Below are 24,570 nucleotides of genomic sequence, written 5' to 3' on the forward strand. Positions count from 1 at the left end.
TATTTATGGAGTATGTGTATTCGAATATGTAATAATCAAAATGTTTGGGATATCCATCACTGGAGTATCATTTCTATGTATTGGGTACATTTCAAGTCCTCTTTTCTAGCTATTCTGAAGACTACAATACTTTGTTGTTCACTATAGTCAGCCTGCTTTGCTTACAAGCATTAGAACTTATTATTTCTATCTAACTTTATGTTTGTACCCATTAACCAACTTCTGTTCACTACTCCTACCCTCATACACGCATTCCAGCCTGTGATATCTATCATTCTTCTTTCTACCTCCATATGATCAACTTTTTAATCTCCCACATATGAGTGAGAGCTTGTGATATTTGTCTTTCTGTGCCTGGCTTATTTTACTAAACATAATGACCCATAGTTCTGTCCACGTTGCTACAAATGACATAATTTCATTTGTTTTTATGGCTCAGTAGTATTCCATTGTGTGTATATATACTGCATTTTCTTGATCCGTTCATTCATTGTTGAACACTTAGGTTGGTTCCACATCTTTGCTGTTGTGAATAGTGCTTCAATAAACATGGGAATGCAGTTATCCCTTTAATATATTGATTTCTTTTCCTTTGGATAAATTCCCGGTAGTCAGATTTCTGGATTACATGGTAATTTTATTTTTAATTTTTAAAGAAATCTGCATTCTGTTTTCCATAGTACTAATTCAGATTCCCACCAATAGTGTATAAGAGTTCTCTTTTCTCAACATGCTTGCCAGCATCTGTTATTTCTTGTCTTTTTAGTAATAGCCATTCTAACTGGGGTAAAATGATATCTCTTTGTGGTTTTGATTTGCATTTCCGTGATAATTAGTGACACTGAGCTTTTTTTTCATATTATCTGTTGGTCATTTGTGTGTCTGCTTTTGAGAAATGTCTCTTCATGTCTTTTGACTGTTTTTAATGGGATTAGTTATCAAAATAATAAAGACTATATATGACAAACCCACAGCTAACATTGTAGTGAATGGGGAAAAGATGAAATTTGTTTCTCTTAGAACTGGAAGAAGACAAGGATGCCCACTTTCACCACTCGTATTGAAGATAGTACGGTAAGCTCTAGTCAGAGCAGTGAGGCAAGAGAAAGAAATACAAGGCATCCAAATTGGAAAAGAGGAAGTCAAATTGTCCTTCCTGGCAGATGACATGATATTATATTTAGAAAAACCAAAGACCTCACCTAAAAACTCTTGGAACTGATGAATGAATTTAATAAAGTTGCAGGATAAAAAATCAACCTACAAAAGTCAATAGCATTTGTATATACCAATAATGAAATAACTGAGAAAGAAATGAAGAAGGCAATCCTATTTACCATAGCTACCAAAGAAAAATACTTATGAATAAATTTAACCAAGAAGGTGAAAGATCTCTTCAAGGAAAACTGCAAAATACTGGTGAAAGAAATTGAGGCAGACACAAACAGATGGAAAGACCATCTCATGCTCATGAATCAGAATTAATATTGTTAAAATGACCATACTGCTCGAAGCAATCTACAATTTCAGTGCAATCCCTATCAAAATACCAACATTGTTTTTCAGAGAAATAGAAAAAAATATTCTAAAATTTTTATGGAACTAAAAAAGAGCCTGAATAGCCTCAGCAACCCTAAGCAAAAACAAAGCTGAAGGCATCATACTACCTGACTTCAAAATATATTACAAGTCTGTAGTAACCAAAAGAGCATGGTATTGGTGTTATATAAAAATAGACACATGGACCAATGGAGCAGAACAGAGAACCCAGAAATAAATCCACGTATTTTCGACTGATCTTTGACAAAGCTGCCAAGAACATACATTGGGGCTCTCTTCATGATGCTGGGAAAACTGGATAAGAACATACAGAAGAAAGAAACACGACCTCCCTCTCTCACTGACCTCACAGTGACCTCACAGATATCATTTTACCCCAGTATACAAGAGTCAACTCCAGGTGGATTAAAGACTAATGTAAGAGCTAAAATTACAAAGCTACTAGAAGAGAACATAGGGAAAGCTCTTCAGGACACTGTTCTAGACAAAGACTTTATGGGTGAGACTCCAGAAGCACAGACAGCAAAACCAAAAATAGACAGGGGCTATGTTAAACGAAAAAACATTTACACAGCAAAAGAAACAGAGTGAAGAGACAACCTGTTGAATAGGGAAAAATTTTTGTAAGCTACTCATTTCATAGGGGATTCATGTCCAGAATGTACAAGGAACTCAACAGTAAAAAATATATTGGCTTTTCTGTAAGTGTTTTCGGGAACTAGGAAGAGATTTGCTCTTTATGGCTAAAACTCTAGCCAGTATCTTTGTTATAAATACTAAGAATAAGATTAAAGATCCTTTTTTTTTTTTTTGAAATGAAACTTTGCTCTTTCATCTAGGCGGGAGTGCAGTGGCATGATCTCAGCTCACTGCAACCTCCGTCCCCCGGGCTCAAGCGATTCTCCTGCTTCAGCCTCCTGAGTAGCTGGAATTACAGGAGCCCGCCACCATGCCCGGCTAATTTTTGTATTTTTAGTGGAGATGGGGTTTCGCCATGTTGGCCAGGCTGGTCTCAAACTCCTGACCTGTGATCCACCTGCCTCAGCCTCCCAAAGTGCTGGGATTACAGGCGGGAGCCATTGGGCCCAGCCACTTTTTTTTTTTTTTTCTTTTAAACTTTCAGTTTTTATGCTTAAAGAAGGAATCAAGCTAGGAAATTATTTGTGAAATTCCTTTTCTGAAACAGATGGCCTCCATCTTAATTTTGATGACCTGTAATTATTTTTTGATATGACTTTAAATTACTGGCTATAGCCTTAGATTGACATTGGGAAACATAGTCTGGGAATAGAAAGGGCTAGAAACTCACTCATGGTTTGGTAGGGTGAGAATGAGGAGTGTCATGACATTCACACGACATCTTTCATCAGATTATGTCAGCAGTTACTGCTCTTGGTCAGAAGCCACTTACAACTTAAGAGCAGAGAACAGAGACAGTATTAGCTGACTTATGGTATATCCATCCATATTCTGTCACGTGATTTTAAAAATAAAACTTAAAAGTCAAAGAACAAAGGCTAGTGAGTTTCCCAGTATAAGAAGTAGATAATATTGTAGAGTTTATTTCATAAGGGTAAACCTAATACCCATCTATTACTATGTCATATTAAGTACAACAGCAGAGCAGTGCTTTTTAAATTTTAATGTTCATCAGAATCATTTACAGTTCTTGTTAAAATGTAGGTTCCTATTCAGTAGGTTTTAGGTGGGGCCTGAGAACCCTCATTTCTGTCAAGCTTCCCTGGAGCCACTGATGTTGCTGGTTCCTGGAGCATATTTTGAGCATTAAGGGTCAGAGTAGGGATTCCTATCTTTTAGGGTGATGGAACTCTTTGAGAAACTGAGGAAAGCTGTGGACCCTTAGAATAGTGAACCTGCCTCCTGCTCCTCATCCCCCTTCCCACCCACTCATCCCAGTGCATAGGATTTCAGGGAGGTTGTGAAACCTTTGAAACCTACCTGCATCTTCAGTTTTCATTTTAGAAGTGGCTAATAAAAAGACAGTCATTGTGTAACAGTCTTTCAGTCAGTATCTCTCCTAGTGCTTTTATACAATGGATGTTAATTTAAAACTAGGAACACACTGCCCTGGTTACCTGCAGGTTAGAATACATGATCATGTGGGAGGGCCCTTTAAATTGAGCTGCTCCAAAGGTGTGAGGTTCTGAGATGGTGAATTATGGAGTCTCTGGCTTCCAGCAGGAGTAGTGGGCATGGTATGAGCCACATTACTTCATTTTATAGGCAAGAATTGACGAGTCAATATGAGCAATACCACGATTACTTCTAATATTTCTATGTAGCTGGATAATTTTGTGTTCATGAGAGGTATTTGTTGATAATAGTGGTTGTAAGATGAAAGCTCTGGACACATTAGGTTAGTGATTGACTGAGAAATGACCTGCTGTGGGAATGGGAGGAATCTAGAGGTGGCTGTCTGTGATATAAGTAAACCCAGGTGGTTTGTTCTCTTGTTGAGCAGGACATGCTTTGGTAGTTGAATGCTGTAGGAAAGGTTTAATTTTATGAAGTATTTGTTTTGCAGCCACATGAATATGGGGTGTTCTTGAAGCAGTTCTTACTTTTGGGTCCACAATGGAATTGTCCAACTCCTGGTGGGTTGGAGTGGAAGCACTTTTCAGGCTTGGAAATGTTCAACTTGGCCCTGGGAATCCGCTGTAGTTCCTGAATGGTGTTTACTGCAAATGCTTTTTCGGTTTAATTGTTCACAACTGATATTTATTTTGTCTGTCTTCATCTGAGCTGGCCAAGATGTTACCCCTTAGCTGGTTTCCCCATACCTGGATTATTTTAAAGTAAATCCCAGGCGACATATCATTTGATTTGTAAATATTTCAATATGTATCTCTAAAAGGTTTTTTTTTAAAGTCATAATATTGTTATCATACCTACAATATTAGTAATAATTCCTTAATATCATCGAATATCTAGTCAGTGTTAACATTTCCCTATGTAAGTTATAATTTTTTTTTTTTTTCCTTTTTGAGACAGAGTTTCACTCTTATCGTCCAGTCTGGAGTGCAATGGCATGATCTCGGCTTACTGCAACCTCTCCCTCTTGGATTCAACCGATTCTCCTGCCCCAGCCTCCCAAGTAACTGGGATTACAGGCACCCACCACCATGCCTGGCTGTTTTTTGTCTTTTTAGTAGAGGTGGGATTTCGCCATGTTGGCCAGGCTGGTCTCGAACCCTGACTTCAGGTGATCTGCCTGCCTCGGCCTCCCAAATGGTTACAATTTTTAAAGTGCTTTTTCTGTTTGAATTGGGATCCAGTTGGTTGATATGTTTTTAATGTCTTTTTTAGCTTTAGATTTCCCTTCCATCTTTATATTCTTTGCAATTTGTCATAATTTGGAATATGCTGGGTCATTTACCCTGCCGCCTTTCCCACAGGCTGGATTTTGCTGATTCCCTTGCCTAAGGATATTGACATATTCCCACTTACACTTGTCTTTGCTGCTGGTTCCCTGTAGGGCAGCTCTAGGTCAGAGCCGGGCCATCCCTGTGAGGGAAGGACAGGAACCCTGGGGCAGTGGCGTTGGTACTTCACAGCGGCTGGCCTGGTAACCATTGGTGGTCCCTCCCTAGAGCCATTAATTCACCGGTGGTGACGAAATGATATTTTAATTCTGTTATTCCTTCTTTTTTTTTTTTTTAAGCAGGAATATCTCTAAAGGAGAAACTTTCTTTCACAGTTATTGGGTTACTTGAAGTACAGATAGTTTTGGAAATGCAAGATAAATGCTTGATTCTTTTAACGTTTTCAAAATAATGAGACAGATCCTTTGATCCTTCAGAGGGGACCATTGAGTTTTTATTTTTAAGTTATGAGTTTATGTGCTTAAATATCTATGTATTTCAGTTGGTTTTTAGTTTTTTTGCTGCCTAGATTTCTCAACTTTGGGCAGCAGGAACTTATGCAGGTTGGTTCCTGAGTCCTTTTTGACAGGGTCGTTGTATTAGTTTTCTTTTAGTGTATAACAAATTACCCCAAAACTTAGGGGCTTAAAACAGTGTGTATTGACCAGGCATAGTGGCTCACGCTTGTAATCCCAGCACTTTGGGAGGCCGAGGCGGGTGGATTGCTTGAGCTCAGGAGTTTGAGACCAGCCTGAACAATACAGCAAAACTCCATCTACAAAAAATACAAAAATAGGCAGGTGCAGTGGTGCGTACCTGTAGTCAAAGCTACCTGGGAGGCTAAGGCAGGATAATCGCTTGAGCCTAGGAGGTGGAGGTTGCAGTGAGCTGAGATCATGCCACTGCACTCCATCTTGGGCGGCAGGAGTGAAACTCTGTCTCGAAAAAACCAAACAACAACAACAACAAAACGCAGCCTGTATTATCTCAGAGTTTCTATGGGTCAGGAATCTGGGTGGGGTTTAGCAGGGTCTTCTGACTCTGGCTCTCCCCTAGCGCTGCAGTCAGGGTGCCAGGCGACTGCCCAGTCATGTTTCATCGTCATGTCCCTGTGTGGGCTTGGGGAGCGTGCCCTGCCAGGCTGTCTGGCATGCTGCTGGTAGGCCCCTGTTTCCTGCTGGCTGGGTCTGTCCACAGGGGTCCTCACTCTGTCATCCCTGGCTTTTCTCACTGCCAGGGCTCTAAGAGAGAAGGGAGAAGAGAGAGCCAGCAAGACAGAAGTCACAGTCTTGAAAGCCCGCCTGGGAGGTGACAGACCATCACTTGGGTGTGTTTGGGTTGTAGTCATTAGAAGTGACTCACTAGGTCCAGCCCACACTCAAGGGCAGGGATCATACACACCAGGGTGTGAGTACCGGGCGATCATTGGGAGCCATGTTACAAGGTGCCCGCCACAGCCCTAGTGACCTGTGTTAGTGTTCCTGCTTTATTGTGTGAGGAAATGGTTCAATATTTGGACTGAGTCACTTCTCCAAGGAACCCTGACTTATTTTAGTGGAAAATGGTATTTATAGGCTGTAATTTGAGCATAAGATTCTAGGCCTTTTCAATGGACAAAGCAAGGGAGTTGTTTGTTTTTTTAATTTAGGTTGAAAGATGAAGTTTCTGCTACTCCTTCCAATTAGATTCAGGACTACAGTTTTTCCCAGGACAGAGTTGGCCCAGGCTGGAGTGGAATGGCGCGATCTCGGCTCACTGCAACCTCCGCCTCCCGGGTTCAAGCGATTCTCCTGCCCCAGCCTCCGGAGTAGCTGGGATTACAGGTGTGCACCACCATGCCCGGCTAATTTTGTATTTTTAGTAGAGATGGGGTTTCTCCATGTTGGTCAGGCTGGTCTTGAACTCCCGACCTCAGGTGATCCGCCCGCCTCGGCCTCCTAAAGTGCAGAGATTACAGATGTGAGCCAACTGTAGCTCGGCCAGGACTACAGTTTTTACTTAACCTCATCAAACTTATGTTTGTATCTCATTCAGCCACTTCAAAAACCTTGGTTCTCTACGGCACCAACATAATTACTCTTGTAATGTCCCACAGTACACAGACAGAAATCTCAGAATAATGACACTTACATTACCACCAAAAATATGATTACTAAAAATGGTTTAAGATTTCTTTGTAGTTCTTTTTTTTTTTTTAAGGATATATCTCATTACAGTATAGTCAAATTCCTCTATAGAGTCATAATTGAAATAATTTCTCACTGTGGTATACAACTAGATTCATTTGCTTCAACTTACTTCGGAATTTTAGCTTTTTTTTTAATTTTTGTTTCATTTTTGCATAAATTATTTTTATCATTCTAAAGATGACCTCCAGATCAAAGTATATTTGCAGAAATCTAGCTTCTATCCTTGTCCACTTCCCTTGTCCGCCCCAAATCCTTATCCTCAATTTCCCTTTTTTTCCTAGGTAGCCTTTTGAAAAATACATAGGTTTTAAAAAAGTTTTAAAATGGCCGGGCGTGGTGGCTCAAGCCTGTAATCCCAGCACTTTGGGAGGCCGAGGCGGGCGGATCACGAGGTCAGGAGATCGAGACCCTCCTGGCTAACACGGTGAAACCCCGTCTCTACTAAAAATACAAAAAAAAACTAGCCGGGCGCGGTGGCGGGCGCCTGTAGTCCCAGCTACTCGGAGGCTGAGGCGGGAGAATGGCTGGAACCCGGGAGGCGGAGCTTGCAGTGAGCCGAGATCGCGCCACTGCACTCCAGCCTGGGCGACACAGTGAGACTCCGTCTCAAAAAAAAAAAAAAAAAAAAAGTTTTAAAATATAATTGTATTTTTCTACATAGATTTTCTCCATCTTTTGTCTCCACTGAACAGTATATCCCAGTGGCCACACTATAACAGGATATAGAGATCTTCCTCATTCCTTGTTCAGTGGCGTCACACTCCATTGGGTAAATGTATGGTCATTTATTCTAGGGAACTGTACTCTTAAGGAGTCCTCCTGTTCTGCTGTTTTCTGAGAAATGCAGTTTCTGAACAGATGTAGAAGGAAGGTAGGAGGAGGGAACAGTGCCCTGGCTGCTTCTGGAAGCAGCACCTGCTTGTAACCACTCCAGCTTTCTTTTTGGTTTGCATCTTGTGTAGGGGCTAAGGTATCTTTCTCTTTGTAACAAGGTGAGTGGGGCTGCTTTTTTTTGGTGAGTCTTGGCCCATTGTGGTGTCTGTGATTTCATTTACTCTTCCTTTGGCTTACAATTGGAAATTCTTTCAGGGTTTAACAACACACTGTATCAGTCATAATTGTTGATGGTGGCATCATTTTGCATATCTTCATGTTATATTAGTAAGGTTTTGGAATGAGTGGTGTCCGGGATTGCTCCTCAGATGCCACTGAAAAATAAACTCCTAATGTAAAAAGTAAATTAAACAAATGGGTTTAGTTTTGTTTTGTTTTTAATAATGTTTTCTCTTCTAACCACTACTGAATTATTTGTGTTGCAGGGAAAAGGACTTGGAGGCCAAGTTCATTATTCAGATGGAGAAAAGCAAAACAACAATCACAAACTTAAAGGCAAGTAGTGACCTGGCCTTGCTTAAGTTCCAAGAGCCCCATGATTGCTTTACTGTGGGGATGACTTACGGATAAATAAAGCCTGTCTGCTGTTTCCACACCCTCCTTTCCAGTGCAGTTAACCATGTCAACTTGCACCTGGCTTGGGCTCAGTCTTGAAGCAGAAGAGTTGATCCTGTTTCCTTTCCCATCCCTGGCTTTATTTGATCTGGAAGCCAAATCCAAGCCGTTGCTCTGGTCCAGGAGCTCCTGAGTCTATCCCAGATTCGGGCATTTTCATCCTGTGTCCTCATGGTACGGACTTAGCCTGGCGATTGACTGTGTTCTGTGAACATTAAATAAGCTTTGCCCCTAGACTTTTTTCTATTTTTTTAATGAAAATAATCATGTTTGGTAATCCTTGAAGAAGAACTGGTATTATTATTCAAAACTCAGGATGGCAAAGATTAAAAAAAAATCACCAAATTTCTTTTCTGGAAAAAAAGGTTAAAAAATATTTTCAAGATGGTAGGTTTCTCCTTTGGCACTTAAAATATCCTGTTTGTTTATTTAATTGGGAAATTTTTAAAGGACACTGAATGCTTTTCACTGAGGAGAGTAACAGGGGTATAAAATTAATATTGAAGAAATCAGAGCCGGACTCGGTGGTGCACACCTGTGGTCCTAGCTACTTGAGAGGCTGAGGTAGGAGGATTACTTGAGCCCAGGAGATCAAGGCTGCATGCAGTGAGCCCTGTTTATGCCATTGCACTCAACGCTGGGCAACAGAGCAAGATCCCATCTTAAATTAAAAAAAAAAAAAGAAAGAAAGAAATGAAGTACTTTGTGGGTTCATTGCCTTTCTCCTTCGATATTTGTCATTAACTTTTAGGTCTGGATTTCTGAGACATGATGCTCCATGGCCAAGTCAGATCCATCTCCTATTCACATCTGAGGAGCAGATTTCTATTAATATGTGGCTCAAAGGACTGGGTACTTTGAGATCCAATTTCAAAGTAGTGCGAGTTGATCTCCAATGATAGAAGCTGGGAAGTGCTCCCATCTTCCAACTGAGCAGCCTCTGGATCATTTGATTTCCTCCGTTGAGGCACTGATGTCCTTTACCTGAGGCATTCTCCACTGGATGCCTTTCTTTTTCTGCTTAGCACAACCCTTGTGCATTCCAGCTCTGTCTGGCCTGCACGGTGCTTCTTTCCCTTCCTTTGGCCTCTCGCATCTTCTCACGTTTCTACCCAGTTGTCACTTGTCCATTCCCAGCTGGTAATTACCTTGTCTTTCCTTCATGTGTCTTTCTACGCTCACAGTACTTTGGTAAAAGACTGCTGACCCTGGATGAGTCTCCTTTCTTTGTGCATTCATCTGTTTTCTTCTATTACTCTGTTGCTTTTTGAGTTTTATAAACATTTTATCATCTGATGTTTCAGTAACCAGAACAGATGCCCAGACTTTTAGTGTTTTCATAAGAACCATAATTTTTTTAATAATATGTGAATCATGGAAAATATGGTGCTCATTGAAGTTATTCAGCATATGTCCAATAAACAGACTTTGGGAGCATATGAAGATGTTAAAACATGGTTTTGGGGTGCACTTTAAGCATATAGCAAGGGGGACAAGATACATGCAAACACCTGCAATAAACTCACAATATGGTGTGTCCTGGAAGAGTCTAGGCTGTCGGAGGTAGGAGAAATTACTTCTCCATGCAGTGTCCAAGGGAAGTGTCATGAAAGAGGAGACGTCTGACCTGGAATTTTCAATGAGACCACAAAATCATACAGCTCTAGAAGGTGCCAGTCTTACCATGATCTATGTGAATACCACCCTCATAGTTGTGCAAAGCCCAACTCTGGTGGATTTAGGTGGAGGGAACAGTAAATAAAAATCACGGAAGCTGGAAAAACAGAGTCTGGCTGGAGTGTTGGGTTCTTAGGAGTTAATCGTGGGAAAAAAAAGGTCAGAATGGTATTCTTGGGTCGTATGACAGGCAACTTGGATTGCTGCAAGGAGTTTAGTTCATATTTCAATTTTATTTATTTATTGTTTTAGAGACGCCAGCAGGAATGAAATGCTTTTTAGTCAGGGTAGAAACATGGACGTTTGGGTCAAATGGCAGTGCTCTTTACATTATTATTATTATCCTAATCATTTCTTTCTAGATACCAGAAGGAGGCACTGGGGACTCAGGAAGAGAACGGACCAAGACCTTCACCTATGACTTTTCTTTTTATTCTGCTGATACGAAAAGCCCAGATTATGTTTCACAAGAAATGGTATATGATATTTTCAGAATATTTATGTTGATTTATTTTCACATTGAGAAAAACATGCCTACCCTAAAATTCTTTAAAATATCTTGCCAATTTCCTTCTGAATGTAATTTTTGTGTAAAACTAGCCTTTGCTAACTTAACTTTCTGAGTGTTATTTAGGAGTATTTATTTAAGCCTGAGAAAAACTCAGTTCTCAAAAGGTTGATTTTTTTTTTTCACTTTTAAGCATAATGATGATAATTTTTAATTTGTTTCAAAACCTGGATATGGTTCCTGTTTAGAAGGAGCTCTACATAGAAAGCATTTCTGTGGGGAAATGTGTATGCTGCTAAGCCCAGTAAAAAAGCCACTTAACCTTGAGTGCTATTCAGTGTGGGGATTTAGGAGGAAACCTCAAACCCAAGTCATGTGTTCCCAGCTTGTGTGGATCATTACAGGTTTTAGAGTGGATTCTAGAAAGAATGAGTGTTTCATTCAGAATCTTTCTAGAATCTAGAATGATGCTGGAATTTGTCCAAGAAACCTGGCCTGTAGGCTTTTAAGGGCTAAAATGTAGATGTGAAGTGGACAGGTAAGAACAGACACAAAGGTACCCCCAGAAGCCTATCAAGACACTGATGTAGACATTTCAGGTGAGCAGAGGGACAAGTATATTTCTCTGGGTGGGGAAAAGCCGGGTATTTGAGCAGAGTGGGGTTAGAAATGGGGAGCAGTATAGAAGAAAAAACACAGACTTCATCACTGGGCCTCTTCCTGGCTTGTTGACAGCTTCTTTAGATACATTGCTTTAAGTCTCCATATGTTAAAATGGGGATAAGAATTCCTGTCCTGCCTGGCCTGGGTTGTAATCCATGCAATGGGATCTCGAAAAGTAGGGCATGAAAAAGAACTTGTTTCTTTCTTTTTTTTTTTTTTTTAAATTATACTTTAAGTTCTGGGATACATGTGCAGAACGTCCAGGTTTGTTACATAGGTATACACGTGCCATGGTGGTTTGCTGCACCCGTCAACCTGACATCTACATTTTAATGCTATCCCTCCCCTAACCCCCTACCCCCTGACAGGCCCTGGTGTGTGACATTCCCTTCACTGTGTCCATGTGTTCTCATAGTTCAGCTCCCACTTTTGAGTGAGAACATCTGGTGTTTGGTTTTCTGTTCCTGTATTAGTTTGCTGAGAATGATGGTTTCCAGCTTCATCCATGTCCCTGCAAAGAACATGAACTCATCCTTTTTTATGGCTGCATAGTATTCCATGGTGTATATGTGCCACATTTTCTTTATCCAGTCTATCATTGATGGGCATTTGGGTTGGTTCCAAGTCGTTGCTATTGTGAATAGTGCTGCAATAAACATACATGTGCATGTGTCTTTATAGTAGAATGATTTATAATCCTTTGGGTATATACCCAATAATGGGATTGCTGGGCCAAATGGTATTTCTGTTTCTAGATCCTTGCAAATGGTATTTCTTGTTCTAGATCCTTGAGGAATCGCCACACTATCTTCCACAATGGTTGAAATAATTTGCACTCCCACTAACAGTGTAAAAGCGTTCCTGTTTCTGCACATCCTCTCCAGCATCTGTTGTTTCCTTTTTAATGATCACCATTCTAACTGGCGTGAGATAGTATCTCGTTGTGGTTTTGAGTTGCATTTCTCTAATGACCGGTGATGATGAGCTTCTTTTCATATGTTTGTTGGTTGCATAAATGTCTTCTTTTGAGACGTGTCTGTTCATATCCTTTGCCCACTTTTTGATGGGGTTGTTTTTTTCTTGTACATTTGTTTAAGTTCCTTGTAGATTCTGGATATTAGCCCTTTGTCAGATGGATAGATTGCAAAAATTTTCTCCTATTCTGTAGGTTGCCTGTTCACTCTGATGATAGTTTCTTTTGCTGTGTGGAAGCTCTTTAGTTTAATTAGATCTCATTTGTCAATTTTGGCTTTTGTTGCCATTGCTTTTGGTGTTTTAGTCATGAAGTCTTTGCCCATGCCTATGTCCTGACTGGTATTGCTTAGGTTTTCTTCTAGGATTTTTATGGTCTTAGGTCTTACGTTTAAGTCTTTAATCCATCTTGAATTAATTTTTGTATAAGGCGTAAAGTAGAGGTCCAGTTTCCGTTTTCTGCATATGACTAGCCAGTTTTCCCGACACCATTTATTAAATAGGGAATCCTTCCCCCATTGCTTGTTTTTGTCAGGTTGTCAAAGATCAGATGGGTGGCGTTATTTCTGTGGCCTCTGTTCTGTTCCATTTGTCTGTATCTCTGTTTTGATACCAGTACCATGCTGTTTTGTTACTGTAGCCTTGTAGTATAATTTGAAGTCAGGTAGCGTGATGCCTCCAGCTTTGTTCTTTTTGCTTAGGATTGTTTTGGCTATATGGTCTGTTTTTTGGTTCCATATGAAATTTAAAATAGTTTTTTCTAATTCTGTCAAGAAAGTCAGTGGGAGCTTGATGGGGATAGCATTGAATCTATAAATTACTTTGGGCAGTGTGACCATTTTCACAATATTGATTCTTCTATCCATGAGCATGGAATGTTTTTCCATTTGTTTGTGCCCTCTCTTATTTCCTTGAGCAGTGGTTTGTACTTCTCCTTGAAGAGGTCCTTCATGTCTCTTGTAAGTTGGATTCCTAGGTATTGTATTCTCTTTGTAGCAATTGTGAATGGGAGTTCACTCATGATTTGGCTCTCTGTTTGTCTGTTATTTGTGTATAGGAATGCTTGTGATTTTTGCACATTGATTTTGTATCCTGAGAGTTTGCTGAAGTTGCTTATCAGCTTAAGGAGATTTTGAGCTGAGATGATGGGGTTTTCTAAATATACAGTCATTGTCATCTACAAAGAGGGACAATTTGACTTCCTGTTTTCCTAATTGAATACCCTTTCTTTCTTTCTTTCTCCTGCGTGATTGCCCAGGCCAGAACTTCCAACACTATGTTGAATAGGAGTGATGAGAGAGGCCATCCTTGTCTTGTGCCGGTTTTCAAAGGGAATGCTTCCAGCTTTTGCCCATTCAGTATGATATTGGCTGTGGGTTTGTCATACACAACTCTTATTATTTTGAGATCCCGTCCATCAAGACCTAGTTTATTGAGAGTTTTTAGTATGAAGGGGTGTTGAATTTTGTCGAAGGCCTTTTGTGCATCTATTGAGATAATCATGTGATTTTTGTCATTGGTTCTGTTTATGTGATGGATTGTTCAGTTTCCATGTAGTGAAGTTTTGAGTGAGTTTCTCAATCCTGAGTTCTAATCTGATTGCAGTGTGATCTGAGAGACTGTCTGTTATGATTTCCATTCTTTTGCATTTGCTGAGGAGTGTTTTACTTCCAATTATGTGGTCAATTTTAGAGTAAATGTGATGTGGTGCAAAGAAGAATGTATGTTCTGTTGATTTGGGGTGGAGAGTTCTGTAGATGTCTATTAGTCTCGTTTGGTCCAGAGATGAGTTCAAGTCCTGAATATCCTTGTTAATTTTCTGTCTTGTTGGTCTGTCTAATATTGACAGTGGGGTGTTAAAGTCTCCCACTATTATTGTGTGGGAGTCTAATTCTCTTTGTAGGTCTCTAAGAACTTGCTTTATGAATCTGGGTGCTCCTGTATTGGGTGCATATCTATTTAGGATAGTTAACTCTTCTTGTTGCATTAATCCGTTTACCATTGTGTAACGCCCTTCTTTTTAATTTTTGATCTTTGTTGGCTTAAAGTCTATTTTATCAGAGACTAAGATTGCAACCCCTGCTTTTTTTTGCTTTCCATTTGCTTGGTAAATATTCTTCTCTTCCTTTATTTTGAGCCTTTGTGTGTCTTTGCACATGAGATGGGTCTCCTGAATACAGCACACAAATGGGTCTTGACTCTTTATCTAATTAAAAATGCCAGTCTGTGTCTTTTAATTGGGGCATTTAGCCCTTTTATATGTAAGGTTAATATTGTTATGTGTGTATTTGATCCTGTCATTATGATGGTAGCTGGTTATTTTGCCCATTAGTTGATGCAGTTTCTTCACAGTATTGATGGTCTTTACAATTTTGTATGGTTTTGCAGTGGCTGGTACCGGTTTTTCCTTTCCATATTTAGTGCTTCCTTCAGGAGCTCTTGTAAGGCAGGCCTAGTGGTGGCAAAATCTCTCAGCATTTGCTTGTCTGTAAAGGATTTTATTTCTCCTTTGCTTAGGAAGGTTACTTTGGCTGGATATGAAATTCTGGGTTGAAAATTCTTTTCTTTAAGGATGTTGAATATTGGCCCCCACTCTCTTCTGGCTTGTAGGATTTCTGCTGAGAGATTCACTGTTAGTCTGGTGGGCTTCCCTTTGTGGGTAACCCGACATTTCTCTCTGGCTGCGCTTAACATTTTTTCCTTCATTTCTACCTTGGTGAATCTGATGATCATGTGTCTTGAGTTTTGCTCTACTCGAGGAGTATCTTTGTGGTGTTCTCTGTATTTCCTGAATTTGAATGTTGGCCTGTCTTGCTAGGTTGGGGAAGTTCTCCTGGATAATAGCCTGACGAGTGTTTTCCAACTTGGTTCCATTCTCCCCATCACTTTGAGGTACACCAATCAAATGTAGGTTTGGTCTTTTCACATAGTCCCATATTTATTGGAGGCTCCGTTCATTCCTTTTCATTCTTTTTTCTCTAATCTTGTCTTCATGCTTTATTTCATTAAGTTGATCTTCAATCTCTGATGTCCTTTCTTCTGCTTGATCTGTTTGGCTATTAATACCTGTGTATGCTTTATGAAGTTCTTGTGCTGTGTTTTTGAGCTCCATCAGGTCTTTTGTGTTCTTCTCAAAACTGGTTATTCTAGTTAGCAATTCGTCTAACCCTTTTTCAAGGTTCTTAGCTTCCTTGTATTGGGTTAGAACACACTTCCTTAGCTCAGAGGACTTTGTTTTCCCACCTTCTGAAGCCTGCTTCTGTCAATTCATCAAACTCATTCTCCATCCAGTTTTGTTTCCTTGCTGGCAAGGAGTTGTAATTCTTTGGAGGAGAAGCAGCATTCTGGTTTTTTGAATTTTCAGCCTTTTTGCACTGGTTTTTCCTCATCTTTGTGGATTTATCTACCTTTGGGCTTTGATGTTGGTGACCTTTGCGTGGGTGTCCTTTTTTTGATGTTGATGCTATTTCTTTCTGTTTGTTTGTTTTCCTTCTAGCAGTCAGGCCCCTCTGCTGCAGGTCTCCTGGAGTTTGCTGGAGGTCCACTCCAGACCCTGTTTGCCTGGGTATCACCAGCGGAGGCTGCAGAATAGCAAAGATTGCTGCCTGTTCCTTCCTCTGGAAGCTTTGTCCCAGAGGGGCACCCACCAGATGCCAACCGGAGCTCTCCTATATGAAGTGTCTGTCAGCCCCTGCTGGGAGGTGTCAGGAGGCATGGGGGTCAGGGACCCACCCGAGGAGGCAGTCTGTCCCTTAGCAGAGCGCGAGTGCTGTGCTGGGAGATCTGCTGGTCTCTTCAGACCTGGCAGGTAGGAACGTTTAAGTCTGCTGAAGCTGCGCCCACAGCCGCCCTTTCCCCCAGGTGCTCTGTCCCAGGAAAATGGGAGTTTTATCTATAAGCCCCTGACTGGGCCGCTGCCTTTCTTTCAGAGATGCCCTGCCCAGAGAGGAGGAATCTAGAGAGGCAGTCTGGCTACAGGGGCTTTGCCAAGCTGTGGTGGGCTCCGCTCAGCTTGAACTTCCTGGCAACTTTATTTACACAGTGAGGGGGAAACCGCCTACTCAAGCCTCAGTAATGGTGGGTGCCCTACCACCCACTAAGCTCGAACATCCCAGGTCCACTTCAGACTGCAGTGCTGGCAGTGAGAATTTCAAGCCAGTGGATCTTTGCTTTCTGGGCTCTGTGGGGATGGGATCCACTGAGCTAGACCACTTGGCTCCCTGGCTTCAGGTTCCTTTCCAGGGGAGTGAGCAGTTCTGTCTCTCTGGTGTTCCAGGCGCCACTGGGGTATGAAAAAAAGAACTCCTGCAGCTAGCTTGGTGTCTGCCCAAGCAGCTGCCCACTTTTGTGCTTAAAACACAGGACCCTGGTGGTGTAGGCACCCGAAGGAATCTCCTGGTCTGCGAGTTGTGAAGACCGTGGGAAAAGCATAATATTTGGGCCGGAATGCACTGTTCTTCATGGCACAGTCCCTCATGGCTTCCCTTGGCGAGGGGAGGGAGTTCTCCAACCACTTGCACTTTCCGGGTGAGGCTATTTTCAACCCTGCATCTGTTCACCCTCCGTGGGCTGCATCCACTGTCTAACCAGTCCCAGTGAGATGAGCCAGCCAGGTACCTCAATTGAAAATCCAGACATCACCTGCCTTCTGCATTGATCTCACCGGGAGCTGCAGACCAAAGCTGTATTTGGCCATCTTGCCAGCCACCAAAAGTACTTGTTTCTTGCAGCTTGAAATGTGTCCATGCACCAGGATCATCAGTACCGCCTGGGAACTTGTTAGAAATGTGAAATCTCAGGACCTATTCCAAGACCTACTGAATTAGATCTGAATTGTTTTTAGCAAGATCCCCAGTTCTCTGTGTGCACCTTAACATTTGAGAAATGTAGTCCGTTTGTAAATGGTTTGTGGAGGAAGTTGGCTTTCTGAGACAATGTAAATGTTAAAGTTGGAGGACTGGAGCGACTGTATCCAGAAGATACTGAATCCTGGGAAAAACAGGAGCTGGGTGCAGCGTTGCGCCCTTGTAGTCCCAGCTACTTGGGGAGCTGAGGTGGGAGGATTGCTTGAGGCCAGGACAAGTCCAGCCTGGGCAACAAAGCGAGACCCTGTCTCTTAAAAAGGAAAAAGTAGGAAGGAATAGCAGTGATGAGAATGGGAGCCTCACAGAGAGAGGTGGTGCCTGGTCTGAAAGAAGGCCTGGGAGAGGAAAGGAACTGATGTTGGTTGAACTTCTGTTGGTGTCAGAAACTCTGCTTGTGTTCATATGTGCTATCTTGTTTAATCCTCACAGGAATCAAATGTGTTAAATTTTAACTCTACTTTTCTTTGTTGAAGAGATTCAGTAAGCTTAAGGAACTTGCCCAGGTTTGTAGACCTAATTGATTTTTAATAGTAGCAGAGTTGGACCGTGGGGCTGTTGTACCGGGTGCTGGAGATGCCACTGGAAGGTCTTAAGGATGTGGATGAGAAGGAGTGGTGTGTTCTCGATGACAGATGGATCAGGCACAGGAAATGGCTGGCAGGTCGCATCCCTGCTATAAATAGGGGAAGATGCGAGTGTAGCATGGTGTGTGGTGTGTGTGTGTGTGTGTGTGTGTGTGTGATTTGAATATGAAGGCATATTGAGAAAATATATCATGTCTACTACTATAAGTTCAAGTTTCCCTTAACCTTGAACAAATACCAAGTAAGATGACCATTAATATTTTTTCTCCCAAATTAATTTTAGAATTAGAAAAAAATCAATGAGCAACTTAAATCTACCGTCATGTGAATTAAAGACCATTAAACAAGGTCTGCTTTTCTTAATGGTTCTTCAAAACTCCAAAGGGAGGCTTTGATCTCACACAACTTGTTCCTTAATTCAACCCAGGAGAAACTTGAAACCTAACATTTCCCAGTTGACATGCCCGATGAGTGCGTCTTTGTTTTAACAGTGCCCTCTTGTGGGCAGTTCCCCTCAAGTGAGGCCCCAGTGATGCCTTGGATTACTCAGGAAATCAGCTTTCAAGTCTGTGCTCTGACAGGCAGCAAGGTGGGTTTCAGGTAACCAGGTCAGCCAGGCTCTGATGCTAGCAGGGAAGAGCGGTTGTCAGTCTCATAAAGCAGGCCCTCTTTCCTACCTTGGTTGTGGGGCTGGTGCTTGGTGCATCCTCTGTGGGAGTTGTGATGGGGGTATCTCGATTTCCTTGCCAAGACCCCTGGAGAGATGCAGGCAGTGCCGGCTGCTTTTCCAGGTCATGGCACCAAGTTTGGGTGGGTTTTTTGAGACCCACTGGGAGTGAGGCTGAGACTGAGCCAGCCCAGGGTCTCTGCGCCTCCAGACCTGGATTTTCTAGACCCGTTTGCAGTCATGTCTCCCCCAGACCAAACCCCGCTGATCCACTGAATTGGAAAACCGCCTGCGTTAACTTTCTGGGCAATGAAGTAATAGCAAAGTGGTAGGCATAGTTTTAACCCTAGGGAATAATTTTATTCTGAAACCCTTTGGGTTTGGTTTAAATGTGATATTTTCCATGACTTTGGTTTAGTCCCAGGCCAAACTATGAGAAAAGATCCTGCTTTATTCTTTGAGAAGTGTTTAGGCGACTTTTTTCCTTACTAGTGAATTCATAAAAAAATGATATTTGCCTTTTGTGTTTTGTTTAATCTGAGAGAATTGGGGAAATATTTAGTTTTTACTCACATTCCATATACGTTGGTGAAAATAAGACTCCAACTGGTGGTCTGGAGTCCTGAGTGTCCCTGGGGTTCCTGACTTTTGCTTCTTAAGAGTAGATCGGGGAGGGGCCCTTCAAGGTAGGATTGGGGCCTGGTTGTTGCTTTCGAGGGTGTGGGAAGAGGACACATCACAGTGATAAGAAAGTCCTGGATGCAGTCCCAGCTCTGGCACTCCCTGGTGTGTGCCCAGTTACCTGGCCTCTCCCCCTTCAGCTTCCTTATCCGAAAAATGGGTCTTGTAACACTACTCACCCTGTAGTGTTTTGATGAGAATTATACATGAACACACGAAAGGGTTTAGAAAGACCGGAGTAAGTGTGAGCTGCCATTATGGTTGAGACTTGAGTAAGTCATCAGAATTTGAGAGCAAGATCGAAGACTGTCAGCTCGTAAAGCTAAAATGGTTAAGAATTAACTCAGAATGAATGAGATTGGCAATTTGTGGAAATGACTCAATTGAAATGACAGTTTGTTGAAATCTTTTACTGATGAGGCTGAGGAAACAAAGTCTGTAGAAGTCAGTGGGAAGATGGATCTGAAGACAGCTGAGGTCCAGTTGGCTGTATTTTCATCTTGTCCTTGGGTGACAGGCTGTGTTATCAGCAGGGATGGTTGAGGTGGAGCTGAGATGCAGATGGCCAGGTTTATCGGCCCTGTCTAGGGTGTGGGTGTTGTGGCCAGAGGGGTGTTGTCTCCATATGTCCGCACTGATGTAGGCCATGTGCACATCCTTATGGGAATCTGGCTTCCACGCAGGGTCCCTGTACTGCCTGCGCTGACTGGCAGATGTGAGTGCTCTAGGTCACTCCTCAAATGTTGCCATGCTTTGAAATCACATAGGGAGTTTAGAAGAATGGATTCCTAGGTTCACACTCCCTTAGATTCGTACTTAATTGGGCTGGGTTACCGGCCTGACCATTGGACTTTTCCAGGCTTCCCAAGCGGTTGTAATGTGCTGCAAAGTTTGGGACCTGCTGCTTTTGGTTTGGCAGTAGCTGGTGATGACTCTTTGGTTGATCCATCTGGGTCCCATGAGTTGGCTGATGTGGTGTCAGTCGTAGATTGGATGCTCTTGTAGGGATGCTGAGGCCCCACCTTGGACGGTGGTGACACCACAGAGGAGCCCTTCACCTGAAGCTGAGCGAGCTTCCCTGTTTGGCATCTCCTCAGCGGCTCTTGTGCCTACCTTTTGAAGCAGGGAGATGCTTTATCTGCCCTTAGTGTGCTGGGCTGAGAGGACAGGAGACTACATGAAAGCTTTGGTTGTTTCTTTCCAGCTGGCTATAACTAAGAAGATTTTGAACCTTGATTTCCTTCATTTACCATCAGTTGTCTGGGTGAAGCATTTGTACTTCACCTCCTTTCACTATCCAAATTGTAATTATGTGGAATGTTGGACGTGGACTTCGGCCATTGTAGGTGTGGACCCCCACCCTGGCCCCACACAGCTTGTCTCCCTGCCTTTTCCATCCTGGGCAAATGTCCAAATAGGAAAAAGCACCTGGACACTGACATGGGGGAGCCTAGCCACCCCAGCCTCATCTGCATCCACCTGTCACTCAGCTCCATGAGCACCTGCAGAGGTTGATTTTGATGAGTAGCTGAACCCTTAAAATGAAGGCATTGATTTGGCTTGGCTTGGGCAGGAATTTCCGTCTGCTGTGACCTTCAGGTTTTGAATATTTTGTTTCTGGAAGCTCTGATAGAATGAATAGCTTTATATATTTATATAATTGTGAATGGCTAATCATGATGCTTTAAAATAGTCTTTGCTTCTAAACATGATTGTCACTTTGCCTTGTTTACATTTTTTTTTTTTTTTTTTTTTGAGATGGAGTCTCGCTCTGTCACCCAAGCTGGAGTGCAGTGGCCAGATCTCAGCTCACTGCAAGCTCCGCCTCCCGGGTTCACGCCATTCTCCTGCCTCAGCCTCCGAGTAGCTGGGACTACAGGCGCCCGCCACCTCGCCCGGCTAGTTTTTTGTATTTTTAGTAGAGACGGGGTTTCACCGTGTTAGCCAGGATGGTCTCGATCTCCTGACCTTGTGATCCGCCCGCCTCGGCCTCCCAAAGTGCTGGGATTACAGGCTTGAGCCACCGCGCCCGGCCCTTGTTTACATTTTTATACTTCAGGATATTTTTTGGTAAACTTAAGTAGGAAAGAGGATGGGGCTGCTTTTTGTTTGCTTAAAAAGTTTATCTTTGATTGAAAACTGTGGTATATACATATGTTGTTGTAAATGGTTCTGCAGTGATTTATTTATATGGTCTAATCCTTAAGAGCTGAAAGTATCATTCAAGAACATTGTCAGCACTGAAGGGGCTTTTATTAAAATCTATGCTAATTGTGTCTTTTGTGTGTTCTTTTTGGCTTTCAGGTTTTCAAAACCCTCGGCACAGACGTCGTGAAGTCTGCATTTGAAGGTTATAATGCTTGTGTCTTTGCATATGGGCAAACTGGATCTGGAAAGTCATACACTATGATGGGAAATTCTGTACGTTGTTTATACTGTGTGGGAAGGAAATTTCTCATTATCTTTCTCTGCACTGGTAGAATGATCTCTTTTATCTATTTGGTCTGTGCTAACTTTTCATGTTCTGATTATTCTTTAGTAATAAGATAAAACTCAGTGATAAGTTGGACTAAATTTCCTTTGAGAGAGTTTAAATTAGAAATAATTTTAAGTATATAAGCATGAATAATGGATGCAAGTCCCTGTTCATTTTCTGTTTTTAAAGGCCTTATAATCTTATCAAAAAAGTGTGTTGGGCCCATGAGTAATGTATTCTTCTTTTCTGCCAACACAACCGTTTGAATAAAATTACTGAAGTCTGTTCTTTTTAAAATTATTCAAAACATTTTTCCCCAAGTAAAATGTAAAAAAATTCTAACTCTTTGATAGAAAGGTACTACATAAATCCTGAAAATACATTAAAAAGTTAGAATTATATAGTTTATATAGAGTTTACATATTTATAAACACACTATATGCAGTTTTATAAGCTATGTAAGTTAACTGATATTAATGTTATACTTGCCCCAAAATACAGAGGAGTAAAAACTATAAATTATTGCAAGAACTTTCTTGTTCTATGTTTTCTCCAGATTTAGATCATTCTTCTGTTTTCTTTTTTTTTTTTTTTTGAGATGGAGTCTCACTCTGTCACCCAGGCTGGAGTGCAGTGGTGCCATCTCGGCTCATTGCAAGCTCTGCCTCCTGGTTTCAAGTGATTCTCCTGCCTCAGCCTCCCAAATAGATGACAGGTGCGCATCATCATGCCTGGCTAATTTTGTATTTTTAGTGGAGATGGGGTTTCACCATGTTGGCCAGGCTGGTCTCGAGCTCCTGACCTTAGATGATCCACCCGCCTCGGCCTCCCAAAGTGCTGGGATTACAGGTGTGAGCCACTGTGCCAGGCCTGTTTTTTTTTTTTATTTTCTTATTTCTTACTGAAAGCTCTGTTCATTGCCTGCCAAACCTGTGGCATAGTCGAGATGTAGAGACACTAGTAGAAGATGATTGAGGGTTTCCTGCTGGCAGACATGTGGTGTCTTTAATGCTGAAGGTTTGGGGGTTCATGGAAGTCATGTGTTAGAAAACAGAACTTTCCAGAATAAATGATTTCAGGACATGTAACCTCACTGCTTACATCCAGGCTTTTCCTTTACACAAGAAGTCAGTCAGTGTTGTTTGGCAAGTCCTCAATCTGAAAAGGGAAGAACAAACGAGAGGACCAAACAGCTAATTTCGAGAGTTTCACATTTCCTTTTATCATTACTTCTCAGTTCCTCCTTTCCTACTGTGTCTTTGGGAAAAAAAATAAACTTCTAAAAGTGAAATTTGTATGTTGATTCCCTAGTAACTATTTTATGTAAGTCAAACATTTATAAAGCACTCACCGATTACAAGTGTTTTTCTCTGATCTTATAGTTGAGTGCTCCTTGGGTATCCTTTCTTTATTTTAAAGTAAGAACCAAAAATATGATGTAAGACTCATTTTTCCTTGTTAAGAATTAGTACTGATTTAATGGTACAAAGAAAAAACAATCTCTGAACACAGTCATGCCGTCTTCTAGTTTTTGGGCATGGGGATTGAGTGAAGGTAGAGAGGGAGCATGACAAGAAAGCATTGATGCTCTGCCTTGGTTTCCTAGCAAGATCATTTTGCCTGACTTTTATTATATTCTGAGGTTCATCAGCTTTTTAAGGCTGACTGAAACATAAATATTATTGAAATTATTGAATGTTACACCCACATTGTATAAATAATATGGTATATTAAAATTTTCCATCGAGGAAGGCTATGGTAGGGGTTAGCTATCAAAGTAGGGACATAGCATGTGGTGTTTTTTTTTTTTAAAACGGATTTTTGCTCTTGTTGCCTAGGCTGAAATGCAATGGTGCAACCTCCGCCTCCCAGGTTCAAGCGATTCTCCTGCCTCAGCCTACCCAGTAGCTGGGATTACAGGCACGTGCCACCACACCTGGCTAATATTTGTATTTTTAGTAGAGACACGGTTTCACCATGTTGGCCAGGCTGGTCTCGAACTCCTGATTTCAGGTGATCCACCCGCCTCGGCCTCCCAAAGTGCTGGGATTAAAGGCTGAGCCACTGCACCTGGCAAGCATAGATTTTAATGTGGTCTTGTTACCTAAGTTTTTAAGACAATTATTAACTGCCATGGGGATTACTAAGTTTTTCTTGGTGTTTCTTTTTTGCCTGGTGTGTATTTCACCTACCTTGGTCATTTGAGCATATATTTTTAACATTTATTGTACAGTTATAGACTGTCTTATTTAAATGTTAGAGATTAAGTTTCCTTGTTCGTAAGCCATGATTTAACTAACAACTGATGACCATATATTATCAGAGTCCCAGCATGTATAAATCAGAAGCCTTAATCATCTCATTTCATAGAGTAGAAAGCAGCCCTGGAGCGGGTATATGGTGTGGGCCGTGGTAGGCCAGGGGTTGGCATATAGGCCACTTGAGTCTAAATTCGCACCAGCAAATTGCAGATTTAATCATTAGTTGCTTTTATTTTGAGTGACAGCTGTGACATTAGTCCTTCCCATTGCAGGGAGATTCTGGCTTAATACCTCGGATCTGTGAAGGGCTCTTCAGTCGGATAAATGAAACCACCAGATGGGATGAAGCTTCTTTTCGAACTGAAGTCAGGTAGGGCCTGTGGCCTGAGTAACCGAGTATGAGCTTGATTAGAGTCAATGCTGGTTGGCTTGCATTTAGGTGCTGGAAATGGATAAGGTCTTTAGATTCCTAAAGAAAAAGTCTTCCCTTTTCCCCTCCTGTGATCATGGTTTGGGGATAAAGCTTAAAACGCGTAAGTTTTTAGTGATTTTCTTGGGTACAGTTTGGATAAGGA

General features: G+C 41.6%; 1 protein-coding gene across 6 annotated transcripts in view; it reads left to right on the forward strand.

Annotated features, from left to right (window-relative positions):
• KIF16B (kinesin family member 16B) overlaps nt 1-24,570 on the forward strand; it is a 308,638-nt gene that overhangs the window by 37,194 nt on the left and 246,874 nt on the right. For all 6 annotated transcript variants that reach the window (XM_033185556.1, XM_033185558.1, XM_033185554.1 and 3 more), the window contains exons 2-5: nt 8,452-8,521; nt 10,681-10,794; nt 21,563-21,679; nt 24,268-24,365. In XM_033185556.1, the coding sequence (XP_033041447.1) occupies nt 8,452-8,521; nt 10,681-10,794; nt 21,563-21,679; nt 24,268-24,365 (399 nt within the window). The remainder of the gene's footprint in view (nt 1-8,451; nt 8,522-10,680; nt 10,795-21,562; nt 21,680-24,267; nt 24,366-24,570) is intronic.

The sequence above is a fragment of the Trachypithecus francoisi genome, unplaced genomic scaffold, assembly GCF_009764315.1.
Source record: "Trachypithecus francoisi isolate TF-2019V2 unplaced genomic scaffold, Tfra_2.0 Lachesis_group21, whole genome shotgun sequence".
NCBI lineage: Eukaryota > Metazoa > Chordata > Mammalia > Primates > Cercopithecidae > Trachypithecus > Trachypithecus francoisi.